General features: G+C 42.7%; 1 protein-coding gene across 1 annotated transcript in view; it reads right to left on the reverse strand.

The window, feature by feature from the left end:
* The window catches only part of KDR (kinase insert domain receptor), a 33,083-nt gene extending 14,042 nt beyond the window's left edge, over window positions 1–19,041 (reverse strand). Inside the window, exons 1-19 of the mRNA XM_031048959.1 lie at window positions 18,915–19,041; window positions 17,581–17,671; window positions 16,834–17,030; window positions 15,590–15,714; window positions 15,088–15,256; window positions 13,730–13,869; window positions 13,364–13,532; window positions 11,806–11,917; window positions 11,551–11,714; window positions 10,617–10,773; window positions 9,427–9,547; window positions 8,712–8,820; window positions 7,706–8,050; window positions 6,615–6,761; window positions 6,337–6,468; window positions 3,458–3,564; window positions 2,912–3,047; window positions 2,547–2,651; window positions 1,205–1,318 (exon numbers count right to left, since the gene is read on the reverse strand). Of these exons, the coding sequence (XP_030904819.1) occupies window positions 1,205–1,318; window positions 2,547–2,651; window positions 2,912–3,047; window positions 3,458–3,564; window positions 6,337–6,468; window positions 6,615–6,761; window positions 7,706–8,050; window positions 8,712–8,820; window positions 9,427–9,547; window positions 10,617–10,773; window positions 11,551–11,714; window positions 11,806–11,917; window positions 13,364–13,532; window positions 13,730–13,869; window positions 15,088–15,256; window positions 15,590–15,714; window positions 16,834–17,030; window positions 17,581–17,671; window positions 18,915–18,966 (2,692 nt within the window). The 5' untranslated portion in view covers window positions 18,967–19,041. The remainder of the gene's footprint in view (window positions 1–1,204; window positions 1,319–2,546; window positions 2,652–2,911; window positions 3,048–3,457; window positions 3,565–6,336; window positions 6,469–6,614; window positions 6,762–7,705; window positions 8,051–8,711; window positions 8,821–9,426; window positions 9,548–10,616; window positions 10,774–11,550; window positions 11,715–11,805; window positions 11,918–13,363; window positions 13,533–13,729; window positions 13,870–15,087; window positions 15,257–15,589; window positions 15,715–16,833; window positions 17,031–17,580; window positions 17,672–18,914) is intronic.
* Window positions 19,042–20,628: the final 1,587 nt, after the last annotated feature.

Here is a 20,628-nt window from a genome sequence, read left to right on the forward strand (position 1 = left end):
GCAATTCCTTATTTAGACTATTTATATCCCACCTTATCTCAGAGCATAATCTGGGGCTAGAAATACATCCATTTAAAAAAGCATTCTCCTATCCAGAGGTTTTTAAAAATACTAGTAATAAAAAAATCTAATCAAAGCAGGGAAATGATTCCTTTTCTGCTGTATTAGGAAGGAAGGAAGAACACATGCTTTTGAAAAATCACTGGCCCAATGTCATATGTGAAAATGTATAGTGGTGTGCTTCTAGTTAAAGTGCCAAGAACTGCCTATGCTAATTGACATTGTAAGGATGCGACATAAATATCTGAATGAACTTCAGTGCAATTAACCACTCCTTTCCAATACAGTTACACACATGATTATCCATGCATTTTTGTGCACGCAGTTTAAGTCCTAAAAATTTAAACCAGAAATCTTGTTTCCAGACAATGCCATAATATACAGTGCAAATGTGATATTTCATGCACAAATGGCTTCATATATATGCATATGTCAAAAGGATAGATTTCAATTCTAGGCTCTAGATATTGGCCATCTCTATTTTATTATGGAATAAATAAGGTAAGAAATACTTATGGATTATGTTTCCCTCAACTACTACACTTCTGCCACGGAGTTTACAAATCAAATTCTGACCCTACAGCAAGCCAACAAGTCAGCTTCCCTGAAAAATTATTACTGAGATACTTTACACTTAATTTATTCCAAATTAGCATGCAGTGCTGGACTTGTTAAACAAAACATCTGTCCCCCATTACAGTGTAGATATAAAGGTTCATCCACCCAGAGCTGGACTCCAAATGGCAATCTCCCTTCCTACACACACACACAGGCATCCACATCCCATCCAAAACCAGAGAGGGACTTGACAACTTGCAGTCGCACTATACCCCGTGATAAGAATAAGACCAACTTGTTAAATCTGGTACTGGACTCAGACCCAAAGTTTGTCACACATTGAGTGTCAACTATAAAAATGTATCTGATATACAGAAAAGCAAAGTGATACAACAACTAATAGATGGAGCTGGATAGAGAACTCGAGGCTTTTGAGCCCTTATCCACCTCCAGACCTGCTCACTCTTATCATAATATATTTTTTTAAAAAATAAGACTATTTCTTCCAGCCTTAATTTTGAAAATCAATTTTCTATGCAGCAGAAACAGGGTTTTCACTAGTAGCTTCCACCCACTTAGAACTTACCTCCTGGCTTTGTACAGGCTCCAAGTAAATTGACAACATTGAGATGATGGCCAATATGAATGAGGATCTTCAGCTCTGACATAAGTGCTCTGTGCTCACTATGGGTTGCACCCTCTGCAGAGGTAAAACAACAAAGATGAAGAACATCAAAGGCAGAAAGGTTTTCCCCTCCTCTGCATTTTCTCCTGTTATTTTTCCAGCTCATCTAGTGAGAAGTCTTATTGGTTGGTAGCCTGGGTCAGCTATGTTGCAGGACACTGATTAAAGCTGGGCAATTGCATGACAGGGTTGGTTTTGCTCTGCTTTTAAACATTTTCCAGTACAACAGAATGGGGTGCAAACAATCCAGATTAGCAAACATCTTTTTTTCCTACAGACCTGTTGAGCAGTTTGTACTCTGCCATTTGACCTTTCCAACCAAGAAGAGCTAGAAACGTTGTCCCAGAGCTATTGCTGGGGTCCAATGGGTCTAGGGTATATATGGCCAGGGCCAAACATTCCTGACCCTGCAGCCTCACCAAAAGCCTGGCAATGTGGCTGCTGTCCTCATCTCACACCGATAGTAGAGGAAGAGGAAAGAGCTGAAGCAGTGGGGAGGAAGGAACAGAGGAGGCAGCTCTTTGCAGGCTGCCTGAGCACTGGGAAGCTGGAGGGACAGGGCTTTCCTGCACACCCATCCCATTGCAACCAGTCTGCAACAGATATTGCCTGCACTTGTGAATGTTTACACTGCACTGTCAGAAATCCCTGGCTTTCCCACTCTTCCTTCAGTACAGCACAGGGTGGGATACAGGCCCTGGATGCTAGCAACCCCATTTTGCTGCCCCAGCTACAGTCTCTTCAAGAACAGTATGCTTGGAACCACAGCTTACAACTATTTTGTGGTGAATGCAAAGCACTATAATATGATTTAAAGTGAGGAGAAAGTGGCTCAAAATTACAACTCATTTTGGAGCATGCCTAAGCCATTGTCTGACACTTGCAGAAAGCTCCCTACCAGGCTGCATGAGGCAAAAATGGACACGTGAAAATTGTCTGCAGGAAGAAGTTCATATTCTGAACCTGAGTAGATATGTAAAGTAGTGGCTAAGAAACCACAGTTGATCCAGTTATCAGTGAAGGAAAGGCATGTTTTTTTCCTAATCATTGCTTCATGACACCAACTGTTAAGCTAAAGTTGTTAATTACACTAACAATTACATTACATTAACATTAATTACATTAATTACACCTTTGGTACAAATATTTTGGGGTTTTTTTCTCTTTCTACTTGTTATAGTATTATAGCTGTATTTATCCCTATATTCTGTATTCAAGGTGAAGTTTTAGTCATCATTTTTACCTTTAAGCATTTTGACTGCCACTGTTTTGCAGGTAGCAGTTTTGTCGATCCCAAATGCATCTGCTTCTATCACCTGGCCAAAAGCTCCACGCCCAAGAGGTTTACCTTGAAGTGAGAAGGTGAACATACTCCAGTTTATTTCCCTGGCACAGTGGGCAAAAGATGCAGAATAAAGAGCAACTCAAAACTGAGTTTATGTATCAGGAATTAACAGAGTGCTGGTAATAAGGAGAGGATTTACTATATCCTTCAAGGTGACAGAGACCATTCAGGGGTCCTGCATCAGGGCAGCCCCATGGCAAGCCAGGACCTGAAACACCCCCCAGTACAGGTATCACAAAATGCCTCATGCAATGAAGACACACCTAGCTTTAGCCGGTCCCTGGGAAATTCCCACTTGCTGGCATCATATGGCAGCCGTTCACAGTGCTCATCTATTGGGACCTCATCAGGATCCATGATGATTGACAAGTAGCCAGTCTTCATGTCCCCTCCGTTGGCCTGGAAAATGGTATTAGTTGTAGTTGCACAGATTTTTTTGCTGGTGATGTGCAGGCAAAGTGCCCTTTTCTCACTTTGTAGTGTTTCATTAGTTCCCAGAAATGCCAGGCTACCATTTTACCCCTTTCACCATGTCATCATGAGTGTGATCATCGTTAATTACTTGCACTTCTTTCTTTTTTTTTAATAAACAAAACCAGCTGAAACATTTTTTCTCTTGTGAGGGCTTCGCAATTAAAAACAAATTTCTACGCCCCAGGTTCCAGGCAAGAATGTTACAGCACGGAGAGAAAAAATGTGTCTGTTGATTTAAGAACAATGGAAAGAAGCAACACAAAAGAACTCAAGTCAGCTCTCATTTGTCATGCAAGACCAGTGCCGATAGGACAGTACAAGAATTTTTTCATTACCCGCTTAACGGTTCGGAGGATGATTACAAGAAGCAACCAGAAGAACATGGCAATCACTGCAGTGCCAACAAGGATAATGAGCTCCAGATTTGTTTTCTCTTCAGCGCCTGGGAAGAAATAAATGAATATCTGAGTGATAGTTGGAAGCATATTTGTTTTGTTCATTCATTAAAGTGGAGAATGGAGGTCCTTGTTCTGAAGGTTCATTTTAAAAGTGCAACATGGAGCAAGGAAACGAAAGCAAAACAAAACGAAAAGCTTGGGGTTTTGTTTTGGGATATTACACTTTGTTTCATGTTCTTTATGCAGCACCCAATTTTTTATCATCAGCTTTGTTCCAACAACAATATATGGACCTTTGGAAAAATATAATAAAGTAAAATCTCCCATTTTACAAAGAAATCATTGTTTTAGAATACTCAAAATTCTTTCTCCAGAAACCAACAAACCCCGTCATATAATAAATAAAGTACTGTGAGGATGACCCAAAGAACAGTCTCTTTCTTGTCTCTCTATACACTTCAACTTTGGCATGAAAAAACCACAGTTCTACAAGAACTGTGAAATATGATCTTATTTACAACAAAATAAGATCTTATTTACAACATCCTTTTTCCAGTAAAACAGTCTCCAGCAGATACCACTCAAACATCTATTAATGTAGAAGTTTCAGCTCCTGTTCACCACATAGAATCATAGAATCATAGAATAGTTAGGATTGGAAAGGACCTCAAGATTATCTAGTTCCAACCCCCCTGCCATGGGCAGGGACACCTCACACTAAACCATGCCACCCAAGCCTTCATCCAACCTGGTCTTGAACACTGCCAGGGATGGAGCATTCACTACCTCCCTGGGCAACCCATTCCAGTACCTCACCACCCTCACAGTAAAGAATTTCTTCCTTATAGCCAGTCTAAACCTCTGCTGTTTAAGTTTCAACCCGTTACCCCTTGTCCTATCACTACAGTCCCTAATGAATAGTCCCTCACCAGCATCCCTGTAGGCCCCTCTTCAGATACTGGAAGGCTGCTATGAGGTCTCCACGCAGCCTTCTCTTCTCCAGGCTGAACAGCCACAACTTTCTCAGCCTCTCTTCATACGGGAGGTGCTCCAGCCCCCTGATCATCCTCGTGGCCCTCCTCTGGACATGTTCTAACAGTTCAATGTCCTTTTTATGTTGAGGACACCAGAACTGCACACAATACTCCAAGTGAGGCCTCATGAGAGCAGAGTAGAGGGGCAGGATCACCTCCTTTGACCTGCTGGTCATGTTCCTTTTGATGCAGCCCAGGATACGGTTGGCTTTCTGGGCTGTGAGTGCACACTGCTGGCTCATGTTCATTTTCTCATTGACTAACACCCCCAAGTCCTTCTCCGCAGGACTACCATGAATTCCCTTTTTGCCCAACCTGTAGCTGTGCCTGGGATTGCTCCGACCCAGGTGTAGGACCTTGCACTTGGCATGGTTAAACTTCATGAGGTTGGCATCAGCCCACCTCACAAGTGTGTCAAGGTCCCTCTGAATGGCATTCCTTCCCTCTAGCATATCAACAGAACCACACAGCTTGGTGTCATCGGCAAACTTGCTGAGGGCACACTCAATCCCACTGTCCATGTCAGCAACAAAGATGTTAAACAAGACCGGTCCCAACACCGATCCCTGAGGGACACCACTCATTACTGGTCTCCAGCTGGACATTGAACCATTGACCACAACTCTTTGAGTGCGACCATCCAGCCAGTTCTTTATCCACCGAGTGGTCCACCTATCAAATTGATGACACTCCAATTTAGAGACAATATCATGCTCTTGTATTTCATCCTTTGCATCATGCAGATTTTCCTCCACAGTAGCACACTTTATTGCATGACCCAAATGAGCTGCACTATAAATTTCTTGGAGTGAATCAGTATGTCTTACACAGATTTCCAGCTTTTACAGACATGCTCCAGGCATGTTTACCACATCAGCTGAAATCTGCATTGATGTCAGCTGCAAATAATTTCCACCCCACGTAAACATATTGCCCAACATCTAAATATCCTAATGGGATCTATGAAAATAACAGGATACTGTTTTAATTACCTTAACGGAAAAGATAGGACAACCGCCCTGACTTATAACACAGACATTTTTGTAGGATTCAGTGACTAGATTTTGCGAATGTACTAACACCAAGGACGAGGGGTTCTCATTGCAGCTCTTGATGGAAAGTCCATCATGGCTCCACCTACTCAGACTGCAAGCTAACCTTTTGTTAGGATTTACTGTTTATCATTGTGAATTGCCTTTCAGTGTGCCACAATAGGACTGGAACAAGTGAGAGGTAAGTCTCGCAACTGCTACCTTCAGAGCTTAGTGGACTAAGGTTGGAGTCCCCTAACCCAAAACTGCTACCTGTTCCTATCACTGAAATGGGATGGCAACCATAACAGACAGCACAAAGTCTTCACTCTATTTTTCTCAGATGATGTGACAGCAATGACATAGTTTTAAAAGTTACAATTGTTAAAAAATATATGATGACAATTATGTTACCAAGACAAAGAAACGCCCCAGGATATCTGCAGGTTTAGGTAGGCTGTATAGATTTGCATGTAACAGACTTGGCAGAGTTTTCTTTGCAATCACAGGTAAGATAGATTTAGTTTTTCTTGAAGAGCACTGAACAACAATGTGGAGAAGAAAGCGCCAGTCTCAACAGCTGGGATTATGATGGCTATGAGGGCACTCAATTAGAGCTAGATAGAAATGGTGAGGACTTTTCACAAATCTCATGGTATGTTTTAAGATCTCCAATCAGGGTAGCCAGTAGATTTTCCTTTTAGTAACTAGAAAGATTTCACACACAACCTAGAAAGAAGCTAACACTAACCTTCCACTGAAAAAAAAGCCACTGCTTTTCTGCATCCGAGGACATTGCAGGCAAGGCAGGTGTACAGCCCCCCGTCTTCTTTCCTCACTCGACGTATGGTTAGTGTTTTGTTTCCATCTTTCAAAACAATACCTGGAAAAAAATATGATTCTCAGTTCTGCTATTTTTACGCTACTTTGTGTTAAAAATTAAACTCTTTATGTTGAAAATCTGCTCTGAGCTCCGTGAAAGGAAGCCCTTCAGTGATAGAAAACTCACAGCAAAGGAGCAACACCCACCTGAATCTTCAACAAGGGTTTCATTATTTTTAAACCACATGATGTTTGGAGGAGGAATGCCATTTGCTGTGCATGACACTTCTATGGTTTCACCTATGTTTGTTGTTTGATTTTCCAGCTTTCCTATGAGTGTGGGTGCCATGGGTTCTGTTGGTTAGAAAACACAGCAAAATTACTGACAAAAACATTGTCAAAAAGCAATTACATTACAGAAAACATTTTTTTGTTGTAATAGCACTTGATGGCTCAACAACAAAGTCTCAAATTCTTTTATAACACCAACAGCCATAGCATCCATGTTAAAATCATAGTTAAACTTCTACATGACACAAAGAAATTATAATAGCCAAGAAAATTTTAACAGTATTGATGTAACCTGCTTTAGGTGGTTTAATGTGTGACTGGCCAGGCTGCTGAGGGAAGATGGAATAGGTGAGAAACTGCTTCCCTCACTTATCTCTTTTCAGAGTCATTATGAAAAGTCTGATGCTGCAGGTCCATCAAACATCTGTTCAGAACGGCCCATGAACATGCACAGGCATTTTCCTCAATCTGCCCAATCAGCCTAGACATCCAGGTCCAAAACAAAGTCATCACTATTTGTGTGCAAAGCTGACTGATTAGCAGCTTGCATTGCTTGCATCTGAATGCTAGCATCACTTCATGACAGCTTAAATTACAGGCAACTTTAGACAATTACTTTAAACACGAGTCAATGACACAAAGCAGTAGCATCAATGCTATGAATACACACATGCATATACAGCCAGAGGGAAAAATGTGCTTTGAAAAGTAAAACTGAGAAGTTATTGAGCTAATTAAGTACTGTTACTTGTGCGAAAACCAGACTCATCCCTTTGCACAGCACAGTGGCCCTGTCAGTGTTTCTTCACTGGTACTAATGAAACAGTAAGACCTTGCTGCTCAGACAAGCCCCAGACCTATGCGCTAACAACAAATGGTCTGAATCTATTTAACAGAGTGCACCATTAACCCAACACATGCAAGGTCTAGAGGTACCAAACCCTGACACTGCTGCAGTTATTTTTATGTACAACCACCCATTTTGGTTCACAGCAAGAGATCTGTACCTTGAACAGTGAGGTGCTTCACCAGGCAGTGCTGTGTTTTAGCCTTTTTGTCCTGAGCAATGCAAACATAGTCCCCTCCATCCTGCAGGGAGATGTTACGGAGGATGAGCTCTAAGGTGACATTTTCACCATTGGTATTTGAAACTGTAGCATTCAGCCTCTGGAGAGCATTTAGGTTCTTGCAGACAGGCATAGGCAGCCCTCCAAAGGGAGTCTGTGAAGCGTGAGCACTGAGTTTGTACCACGACAGCTTCTCAAAGGTGAATTTGTCTGCCGTGCATTGCAAGGACATATTATCTTTCTCTGTGAGCTGATTCCGAGGATGGAGATTAATTTCAAGACCCCCTGCAAGTTAAAAAAAAATAAAACAAATTCCCGTTAGGTTGCACATTTTGTGTCATTATCCTCATCTTATCCAATTGTAAATAAGGAAGCAAAACACTGAAAATCAGTCAATCATCTAAACAGCACAATCCCATTAAAAGGAAAAGGAAAGCCGGTGTAATGAATACAGTTCCTCTCTGTGCAGAAATTTACAGCAACTTAAGATGATTCTTAGCATTACTATAGCTAATTTTTAGATGTGGATTAAAATAATATTTCATCATATGAATATGAATTTGAAGAAGACAGAAGCTCTTTGACACTGGTTTTTAAAATGTTAGTCTTAGCTTTCACAGTACATCCTTGTTCTTTCTGCGACACACAATTTTGCTGTAGCTCTTTTAAGTGACTGCAAAAGTAGCCATTCTCAGGACAACAGTGCTCATTTTGCATTATTTTCATGGGACCACCACTCCACAAATGCCAGCAGAACTAATTATTTGGCTGAAGTTAGGTGGTGAATTTAAAGGCAGCCTTAGGAAACCTTAAGTGAACCTAAATCCCTAACTATTAAAGGATTTAATAAAGGACAGGGATCAGACAACAGCACTGAAGAGCCTGTCATTAGCAAAACAGACAAAATAATAATTTACCATGGCTGTCCTCAACACAGTATACTTACTGGTCACATGAAAGGAGATAACTCTTTCGCTTGACCCAGCTCTGTTTGTGGCCATGCATCTATACAAAGCAGATACATTTGCTGCTTGAATCACAAGGGTGCTCACAGTCTGCAAAAGAGCAATCAAGCAGTTTCATATCACATCAGTCCCAAAGTACATACTTGAGCCTGACCACCCCAACAGCCTAGCAAAGTGCTCTGCAGGTATTTGCACAACCAAATACCCCTCCAAAGCACAAATCCATGGCACGGCAGGAGCACAGTCCCCTCCTGACGTTTACATTTTGTCCTTAAGCATGTAAAAATCAGGCAAAAAAAAAATTCAAGAAAAAGCAGCCTTCCAGAAGGCAGATTTTGTTTTATGTGTTAATAAATGCTACTCCCATGTTTTTCTGCTCTTCAGCCTCTACAGCTTCTCCTTATTACAGTTAAATAGGAAGTTCAACCCATGTAACTTCAAACTGCTAAAAGGTAAGCATTGAAATCCATGTAGGCTGTGTTCCTCAAAGGAGACTCTGGGTCAGTGTCTAAAGTACTTGAAAGTGTGCATCTCTGTCCATTGGCTCTAGCAGGAGTTTGCACAAACAGCTAAGAGTAGATCCATAAGTTTAACGACAGGTGAAAAGAGTCCCATCTCTAGTGATACATTTCCAGATATCTGGACTGCTTAACAGGGCCAATCATCCCCAGCCAACAGAAAAGAAAATCTGCTCACCTTTGTTTTCCCAGCAATAGTAACAACTCGGTGCTTAATTTCAACCTGATTCCCACCCTTTCTCTCAGAGATCACTTTCCACTTCCTGCATGCATATGGATTGGATCCTGAGCGAACTTTCCTGAGGTAGTAAGTAGAGATATATTCATTAGATAAGATGAATATTCACCCTTCAAGAGAGTGGGTTTGTGGGTTTTTTTAATATGCAAATATTTGTCGATAAATCAGATGCATCACCAGCCACAGCCTGTATCTGGGAGGGAATTCTGGAAACATTTCTATTAAATTGCACCCTATAACCTTCTGAGACCTTTGTGCCCTGTAAAATAAGGAACCCCCAAGCCTAAAGGTGAATTTCCTAATTAATCTGCCTGTGTCAGCTCAATCAGGATGCTTGGAGGGAAGCAGCTATTCTGGGAACAAACCTCCATTCATAAATGGATGATTCAAGTTAATTTAGTTCAAAGGAAGACAGACATAGAAATCACTGAACTCTCTACAAGAATTTCTTGAGGACAGTAGCCATTGTGTAAGAAGTAACCAGGCACCAAAGGAAGAAACTAGTGGAAATCACTTTAAAAACAACAACAGGAAAGAAGAATGCTTTTTGTTAGTTGCTGGTTGTTTTCTTTTTTAAAGGAAATCTGGGCTTATGGCAGGCCCAGATAAGGGAAGCTGCGTGAATCTCAGTCAGGCACTCTCTCTATCATTCCCCAACATCAATCAGTGCACTTCCTCTGAGATACACTTTCACACAGATAAAGAGCATGGTCACACTCAGCACTTGAGCATAAAAAAAAGCTACCACAAGGAACCGTAATTAACATAAACAGTAAATTTCCCCTGTTTGGGATGGAGTTTTGGTCCTGCAGCCTGCAGGGAGATCTGAGGGGAAGGCATGCAGATAGATGCAGTTGAAACCCCAGCAAGCCTTTCAAGAAGGCATGACAGCAGCATGCATGCACTGCCAGTTCCTTGCTGCAGATGGCCCTTACCTCTCCCAACAACAATGGCTTTGGAAGAGCCTTCCTGCAATGATCAGCCTATTGACCACAACAATGTTTTCTTCATTAGCCGTTGGGTCTGTCTTTAGTAATAAGCCTGGACAAGGGATGCACCCAAACACCCCAACCCAACCATCCCACCAGAGCTATGTAAACTGCAGAAGACGGCAAGGACTTGGCACTCACTGAGGGCTGAAAGTGCACTCCTCCTCCAGCTGCCAATGCCAGAGGATGGTGGCAGGCGGCGGGACAGCATAGACAGTGCAGGTGAGTGCCTGCGTCGAGCCATACTTGTAGGAGTCCACAGGGGCCAGTAACGCATTCTCACCAATCTGGGGAGGGACTGGAGGAGAGAGCAGCAGGTTACACCTCCCCAGCAGCTCTGCATGCATATCTTAGACCCACAGCACTAATTTATGCCCTGCCTCACGCACAAGTGCAATACAGAGCATCTTTCTGAACATTCAGGGAAGAGGTGAACCTGCCGGGCACCATAAGGATCAGGCCATATTTCCATTACCCACTGGTTTAAAATGCAGCTCTTAGACTCCCACCACCCCTTAAATGTTATTATTCCCATTGCATGTAGCCCCACTGCACTTCCCAAGACCTGTTGCCTTCAAAGCACAGGGGCTAGGTTTTCTCCTGGGGAGCAGACAGAAGGAGGAAGAGGAGGTAGAAAAGAAAGAGGAGCATCAGTACTGCACAGGGCAGGTCAGAAGAGGAGGGACAGCCTGCATGAGGCAGGAAGGATGGGTGAGGCGGGACAGGGCCAGGATGAGCGGGGTGGGGAGGACTCCAGCTGCATGGCCAGCAAGGAGGGCAGGAAAAGAGCAGGATGCAGAAGCAAAGAAATAATATACAGACCCCACCGCCCCCAAACACACACACACACACAAAGTATCACCACAACACCATCACCAGGAGCCTGCAGCCTCTCAACCAGGAGAGCCAGGAGAGATGGGCCACCTCTGCCCTCCCGGGGCTGATGTTCAAGTGCTCTTCTCCCAGCCAACCCCCCCACTTAAATCTTCATAGCAGTGGGATCAAGTTAATCCTAAGAATGGTAATACAGCACATCCACACGTGAAAGTAGGTACTCCTGTGGTACACTGCTTACCATTCACAAGCAGGGTAAATGTATGTCTCTTCTGCAACTTGTTAGTAGGGTTTGTAAGGACAACAGTATAATTCCCAGCATCCTTCTCAGTTGAATCGGTGATCAGTAAAGTATAGCCAAGTTTAACTGTATGATTTGCATTGATAGCTTTTCCATTTTTATACCTGAAGAAAAAATAGAGCACTTTGAATACTTCAGATTTACCTTCACTAACAACAGCTCAGTTTTTCAAACATGTGATGTTCCCACTCTTACCATTTTGCCTCTGGTGGAGGATATCCTTTAAACTTCACAGGAATTTTGACTGTATCACCTAGCTTTGTCTCGACCACATTCTCCATTCTCTCCAGGTGAATAAAAGGACTTTCTGCAAAAAAAAAAAAAGAATTAACTAAATGGTCTTCCCATGTGGACAAAAGTGTAAGTGTTCTCCATTTGAGATAGCACTTAACGACAGATGACAAATAGGGGCCAGTGACAGGATGCCACTGGTGAAGCACAACTGGCTCCAAATGGGGCTCTAGAGAGACAGACCTGCCATGAAAACCCAGCCCTTTCTCTTGCAGAGAGGAACAGCCCAATTCCCACACTGAAGAGCTCTGGAAAGCAGAGACAAGACTCAGCTCTCTGGACAGTGTGCCATGTCAGACCTCGTGTCAGACCCATATATATATATGTATACACATATATATGTATATACACAAATACATATATAAATTTTTATATATATTTATATGTGTATATATATACACATATATATATGAAGCTGTATCGATTTACTCATTACAAGAAATAATAGTATTCAAAACCACAATGTGATACTTTCACAGTATTTCACTCAGATATGTTCAGCCTCTTCTCGAGTATCTGAACCACTGCAGTCACAGAAGACATTGAAATTATTTACATTAGTTGTTATAAATGATAAACCTGCATTCAGACTAACAGAGTGAATAGGCTTCTGGCTAATATTTAGAATAGTATGGACTTAATATCGGTACACTTACTGCAGCACATGATCTTGTTTCAGCTCCTGAAGAGAAATACAAAGAACCCAGGAGAAAATTGATACTATCTTGAATCACTGCACCACATAATTAGTTTGAATGTTAAAAAAAACAGTCTCTTTCAAAATATAAACCCCTTTGTCTGACTCAGTGATTTAAAACAGGCCATTCTCATGCTGGCAATTTTTTCTAGAAGTAATCCAGTGGAGCCACTGGGGCTGTGGCCAAGATGGGCTTGAGAAAAGGCTGTAGAATGTGGCCTCATACTTATCTATGCACTTAGCCAAAGCTGTTTCCTTTTCATCACTTCCGTACAACCAAAACTTCACTTGATTCATCTATTCATAGTGTAAAAGCTGAAAGTTTTATTTTCCTAGCTTCACTGATGCTGACCCAGGCTCTTGTCTTGCAGAGCCACCAGGATCTAGCCTAAGTTCACCTGGAGTGAGAACAAAGCTACCTTATACAGAGCTATCTACACAAATTCAGTTTTACAGGACCTCAAGGAGGTTAACACAGAAGAGGACCAGAGGTTTACCTCAGTTTATTTTACTGCCGATTTTTCTATGGGATTCTACAGCTTTCAGTAACATACAGAGTCCTTTAAAATCTTATCATTAGCTAAGCATGCAGTATATGTATACTTATATATGTAGGTATAATCTTATAGCAGATGCAAGAGAAATACTCTAGATGCAGCTTGATTCATTTCTGTTACTTGATTCATCACCAAGGCACTTTCTGCATCCCAGTAATGAGTCCCAAATTTGCAGCAGCCAACAAAACTGAAGCAGAAGATGCCATACCATGGATAATGAAGTAGCTGCTGTTTTTCATGTTCATACGACCGCTGGATGCTGCACAAGTATATCGACCTTTGTCACTTAAGGACACACTGTCGATGGTAAGAGTGCTCACAAACTTCTTTACTTCTCCTGCAGTGGTTTTTAAATCCCTTATGGTGGCATGTTTTTCCTGTAACAGATAAAAGACACGGGTGTTTGGGAGTTTTATTGTTATGCCTCCTGTCATCCTTTGCACACCTGTATATACTGACAATTTCTTTGTGTATTATCATCTGCTTTGTCAACATTATAAAGGGGGGAGTGACATTATATGTAAATCATTTATTTCATTGTGATGTTGGCACTTTTAATTTATAACGGATTTACCTTGATGGAAGGGTAGTCCCATTTAAAATCAATTCCTACATTCAGCTCCGTCCTTACAGTGCAATTGAGAACCAGTTTTTCCCCCACTGCCAGCTCTACTTGGGAGTGTGGGTTCATTGTCAGGTCATAAATTCGATATCCTAGAGGAAGAGAAAGGCACACAGAAACCTGGGGGTAAGAAGTGGTTTCTTTACAGCGCTCAGCACCAAATTTCCCATGAAAATTCACCAAAACTCCCACTGAAACCCCAGCTACAAGGAATCCCCTTGGTGTCCCAGTGCAGCATGATGATGGGAGTACAAAGGAGCCCGGAGGGAAGTAATACGCCTGCCCTGAGCATTTCCCATCCAAGACCTGCATCAGACAGTGGCACAGCAGGATGTATGCACTTGATCAGAGTGCCCCCCAGATATAGGATACGGTGACCCACATGGTTCCTCTGCCTTAGACACCTTCTTCTTACCATGTGAGACTTGAAACTGAAGGAGGTATATCCCCTTCCTCAGCAGTAAGCAGGAATTTATTAAGGATAACAATCTGATATTAGCAAAATTATAGAAATTTTAATTTGTGCAATAAAATTTAAAATATTCCAATACAGAATATTCTGAATGAAAAAATTCTGAATATGCTCCAAATCAGAGTCAGGACTGATGAGTTTGGTGAAGAAGCAATTGCCTGCTGCACAAAGTAAAGGGTGGAGAGTCTCTATGCCTTCCTACCAAGCAAGGCAAGACTGCCTTGGTGCCATTTGGCCACTTAAAGTGGTCACTGTGTCCTCAGCCAAAAGGGAAATAGCTGCAGTTTCAGCTCAAGCTTAAGCCTCCACAGAGTCATCATATTGTTTCTGAGTTTTGACGAATAACTAATGACAAAATATACCAGAGAAAGCATAAATCCCCATCAGAGTCAGGATATAGATCTGAGGGAGAAGAGACAGCCTAGCTCACAGTGTAACCCTCAGATCCCCCATTGCCTTGGTACCCCCTCAGAGCAATTCCTTTCCATCTGCTGCTGATGGATGCCTGCCCCAGTTCCCTCCAACTAGGGCTTGCATCCTGGATAAGTGAATAAAGTACATAACTGATTTTAGGAAAAAGGCTTGCATTGTCAGGAAAAAAAATCCTTGGCATCTATGTAAAACACTAAAATAGAAGCACTTATCCCAGTGATCAACCAGAAAGAATACAATACATTGCATTTAAAAGAAAAGTAATATATCTCACAACATCCATTTTGCATTAGCTGCATTGTCAGTATTGAATAACCTAGAGTCCAACCAAATGTAATTGGTTCAGTATGTTGTACTGAGTAAAAGAACATTGGCTATAAAGGAAAAAAAAAAACCTTTGGCTTACCTACAACTGCGACTATATATATCACAGACTGGTAGCTTTCATCATCTATTTTGGCTTCACAGAAGACCATGCCCGCATAGTTGATTAAATGGCTGGGTATAGTGAAGCCCTTTTTATTATTCCACGAAATTGATTTACCATCAGGAACAAATATCTTTTCTGGATATTTCTGTTTGAAACATTGATAAAATACAGTCAGATTTAAAAAAAAAATAAAAATCAAACAACCCTGAATATTCAAGTCCAACATTTTCCATAACCGCAGCATCCCAGTCTTAACATCCTCGTCCAGGCAATCTCCCTTTCACAGGCAATCATTCCGCACTTTGAGAGAGCAGGATCACAGATGAGTACAGTTACAACACTCACCTTGTAATCACAGACTGTAAAATTCCCAAGGATGGAAAGAAGTTTTTTAGAAATGTAGTTATACTTCAAGCAAAGTATTTATGTCACAGTGATTTCAACTAACTCTTAGAATAATAGTGGTCTTTTTCCTTACCGCATGTAGAGATACATTGAGATTTGATACGGTTCCAAGGCACGGCACTACCACAGTTTTATTCTTAGTGATGTATACAATGCCAAGCTGATCACTAACTGAAGTCACAAATGGAGATCTGTAATCTAGAAGAATATTCAGTCAGTAAATGGATATTGTCACATTATTATGGAGGAAACTTTTCCAATTTTGTTCTTTCCCTGTCTATTTCTTCTCAAAGCAGCTTTATTCTTTTCTATGTGGTAAAACATTTAAATGATAAGACTAAGTAGGAATCACATATTTTGACAGACATCCCCCGGTTTTACAATACCATTACTCTGGAAACAGTTATCCACAGCAGTGTGCACCTTGGAGAATAGCTTCCTGTCATCGCAGTCTTTGTGCCAGTAAAAATCTGATTTACCCTAGCGTGACTTTCCTTGCATAAGTACTACAGGAAATATCAGTCAGAAGTAGTAGCACGCCACATTGTCTCCCCCAATGGCAGCATCCTCTTTAAAGTCAGACCAAAAAAATAGTAATTCCATGATCTTACAAAACAAGCTAAGCCAAGTACATAATAACATCTAATTTTTCAAGATGGTAACTATAAGTTAACCATAAAAGGAAACAGGTTGTATAAGAAAATGAGTATGGAACCATCAGTGCAAAAAAGGCAGATGCCTCAATGTACACTTTGACTGAAGCTGAATGTGTACCTGGAGGCTTTGCAGTATCTGGCATTCAGCTGCATTGCTACCAGCCTGACAGTGAAAACTTAGGTCTTACAGCTTAAATAGGCTTTGCTGTCACAGTCAGCAAATGTATGGAAGTTTATGTTTTGGAGTTGTTTTTTTTTTTAATGGTATCAGATAGCACAAATTGTAAAAGGGATCAAAACCTGTAATTTTTAATAAACATGTAATCTCTGTAATCCTTCTCCTGAGGTCAGTAATAGCTCTGTATTCATGAGGACAGGCTCACAGTGCAAAGGAGGCATGTATGCTAAGCTCCAGGTAAAGGAGAATAGCAGACCAAGTACTTCATATGGCAGGTTGCTTCAAAATTACAGGTACAAGGGCTTTTCTATATTGGCAACTACTATATTGGCATGAAATCAATCAACATGAAAAGAAGAAAAGTAACAATTTCACAGAATAAAAAAATCAAGGATTAATAGATTTTAAAGTCAAAACTGTTTTGAGATACTTTTTATCCCGAGGCTAAGGGAAGAGCCACTTAAGAGCTGTGTAAGCACTTACCTTGAACGTAGACATAAAGGGTTGTAGCTGCCTGGTTGTCCTTGTAAAGGCACCTGTAGTCACCTGTGTCATTGCCAATGACTTTGAGAAGAGTAAGTGTCTTGCAGTAGGGGCCATCACTGCAGTTTGTCACAGAGATACGCTTCTCAACACTGCTCTGGTTGCTTGGCCAGGACCACTCCAGTGGTCTCTGTCCACTGGGGAAGCAAAAACATTGGAGAGGTGTGAGCATGTGATGAGCACCAGTACTGATGTCAGGGTGGTGAACCCCAGACTCGCTGGTATCTATGGCCATGGAGAGGAACAGGTTTCATCCTATCAGGTGGAGCATCAAGCCATGTAAGATAAATTCATGTTTATCAACTTATTGTTAATACCTATATGGAAGCTATTTGAGATTTACATTCTGCTGAACCTGAGTGACACAGCACCCAAAAGGGAGCTTCAAGAGCATGATTTCAGGAGCATGGCTCACCAACTGGCTCCATGAGGACCCGGCTGATGCTGCCTTCTCTGGACCACCCTGCGCCTCCCAGATCTCCCTTGTTGCAACCACCTAAGATAATTTCCAAAGTCTGTCAGGGGGAAGCAAGGTGAGGGTGTGGGGAGGGAGGGGAAGCACAAAGGATGTGGGGAGGAAGAACAGGAGCAATGATGGGAGAGAGACCAAATCACCTGTGATTCTATGCAAAAACTCACTACATAAATTACCCCCATCAAAATCATGCTGGACCAATTTGCCCTTACCTGCAAGTAATATTTAGAGTGTTATTTGCAGTTATTGTGAGGACATCTTTTTGGATACTAAGGGTTGGCTGATCCAGAGAAATAACTAAACCTGTAAATAATAATAACAAACATGTATAAAGCCCTGCAAATCAACCCAATAAACAAAGTACATGCTACTTAATCAGAAAAGCATTATGTACAGGAATATGCAGTATGTTTTAAGTAGACACTTTCACATCATCTACTTAGCAGAGAAGGGTAAATAATGACTTTTCACACATCCCATAAAGTTCAAAAACTCTGTCATAACAGGAAGCAAAGGCAGATGGTCAGGAGCTAGCTCCAGAGCACTACAATTCAGCCAGCCAGGGTGGAGTTCCTGTTTTCTTGCGTTGCCAACTTCAAGGTCTAACAAGAGGATGTGGGACATTGAAATGAAGCAAACCTTCATCTGATGATCTCACTCCCTGGGGAAAGGCATTACTAACTTTTCTTATAATAAATTGAATATAGTTGAGTTCTTTGAGACTACCGATCAATGAACTATATGAAGAAACTATTTTAAGTTTTTCAGAAATTTGAGATCCCATGAATTTATTTTGTCCCATGATTTTCTGAGGTTATCCCTTTCCTCCTAAGGAATCAGGTAAAAGTCTATTACTACCAACTTTGTTCACACCAGGGTTTGCATCGCGCCTACCCTGAGTCCTCTGTGCTTGTGAGGGCTGCAATCTGAGTGCCAGCGTTGGCTTTGAGGTCACAGCCCAGCTTGTGCAACATTTGGGAGTACTACAGGGAGAGATTTTCATCCCGCCCTGGCTGCTCCCATCACCACCAGGAATCCCGCCTCACCTGGGCAAGCCAGCAGCCCCAACAGGGACAGCTCTGCGGGCTATGACGGGCAACAGAAAAGCGCGGCCAGACCGGGGCCTTCCCTACTTCCCTAGTATTTCCCCACACTTTAATCATTGGCATCCCGAGCAGGTTCTTCACTGATGACGGGTTTCCCACGTTTGGCTCCAGGGACATTTTGCTCTCGGAAACGAGTCTGATGCTGGAGCCAAGAGTGCAGGACACTATGCCATGGCAGGCAGCCCTCTCCGATGGGCCAGCACGAGCCAGAGAAGCGGAGAGAAAGTGAGAGGACAGGACAGCAATCCCGTAGTATTGAGCATCCCGTCCCACCCCAGGGCTCGCACTGCCTCACCGTGCCACCATCCCTGACAACCCGCGCCGTTCCCAACACCTGATCACCCCCGCGCCGCCTCTCCTCGGTGCCCCGTGGGGCTGCCGGACCCCGGCGGCTTCCCGCAGGCCGGACCCAAGGCAGCTGGGGCACTCTGAGGGCTTACCGGGAGCGAGGCACAGCAGGACCGCCAGCAGCCGCGCCGCACCGAGCTCCATCCCGCGGGCTCCGCGGGGCCCGAAGCGAACCCTCTGCCCGACGGCGCTGTCCGGCCGGCAGCCGAGCCGAGCCGCGCTCCGCCGCACCGCACAGCGGGGATGCGGGACCCCGGCGAGCAGCACCGCCCCTCTTGTGCCAGGGGGCGGGGCTTGCCGCAGAGGCTCTGCCCACCCCTCCGTGGCCCCGCCCCTCGTCCCCTTCCTGTGGCCCCGCGGCAGAGCCTGGCGAGGATGGGATGCTCTGGTTCGGGCAGGTACTGGGAGCAATCCTCCTCTTGGCAAAGGCAGGAGGGACTCGGGGACATCAGCACTGAAACTCCATGTCACCTGGGACTTCACTGTGCGCGTTTGGGATTTCTTCAAGTCCCCTCAACCCCAAAGACCCCAAAGACCAACCCTATGGAGCACACGTATGAGACACAGCCGTCTTCTTCCTCAGTGACTTCATCCAGCTGGGTTGGAAGTGTCTGCTGATATCAGTGCTAAGTTCACAACTTGGAGGTCCCCGAAACATGTAGCATGTACCCAACAGACTAATGGGCCACATCTCACTAAAGGGGATCCAGTCACCCCCATCCTGCTCCCTGCAGAATGTTCCATTCCCATCTCACACCAAAGGCCTGCTTTTTCCCAAAAATGACCCCCTCAGTTGCAACCAAACCTTTTAATCAAAATTATTAAGCAGTGGCTGTTGAAAGAGAAGTCATGAGAAAGTCCTTTGGGAAAAATTAACACATGGTTATTAGTGCTTTAACCATACACATGACTATAAAGGCCTTGGGGGAAATAAATACATCCTCATAGACAGATACATAGGTAAATAGGTAGAAAATCAGGTAGACAGAAATACACAACTATGCACATGACTATGCACGCATATACATATATGTATGTCTACATGCTGTGTTTTTCTCTTTCCCTGCAAATCTTCATGTGAGCTTGTCCACAAACAGTCAACCAAGTTAATGAAGCAGTGATTTTATTTTGCATGCTATGCAGTTCCAGCTGGTTTACTGTACTGGGGGATGAGTTTGAATTTCAATTTCCTTTGAAATTACACCCCTGTTGCTCACAGAAAGATACAAGGAGTGGGAGAAGCCAAATTCCTATACTGATTTTTCCCAGAGATCCAATAAAATCCATGAAAAGTCAAAGAGGACTCATGGTTCAAGAGGCAGCAAGTCAGCACTGTGCAAATGAAATGTGTTCTTGCTGCTTTTATGGGCTCTTAAACCAGAAAATTAGTAGCTATTATTAATATTCTCACCTCCACCATACTGCAGGCCAGGTCACTGGTCTTTCTAAGTGATTTGTGGAACTTTGGCAGTGATTATTAAACAACCAACCCTTGCTGAGACTAGGCTGCATGTAGGCTTGTATGTTAGTGATAAATGCCTAGAGAACCAAGGGCATCTACTGTCAAAGAAACAGTTCTGATAACTTTGTTAGTGGCAATGCTTGTTTTGTTTGGTTGACTACAAAGAGAAAAAAACTGACAGGGAATGGATATCAAGTATTATCAAGTGAAAATTTCAGCTAAGAATCATTGGAATCGTAGGTGTCTGGGAAAAGTGAGAGCTAGAAAAGATGCGAGGTGACTTTACCAACACAGGATGTATGGTACCGTATGTGTATTGCTACAAAAAGTCTTTTATTTTGAGC

Source organism: Melopsittacus undulatus, chromosome 7 (genome assembly GCF_012275295.1).
Source record: "Melopsittacus undulatus isolate bMelUnd1 chromosome 7, bMelUnd1.mat.Z, whole genome shotgun sequence".
Classification (NCBI taxonomy): Eukaryota; Metazoa; Chordata; class Aves; order Psittaciformes; family Psittaculidae; genus Melopsittacus; species Melopsittacus undulatus.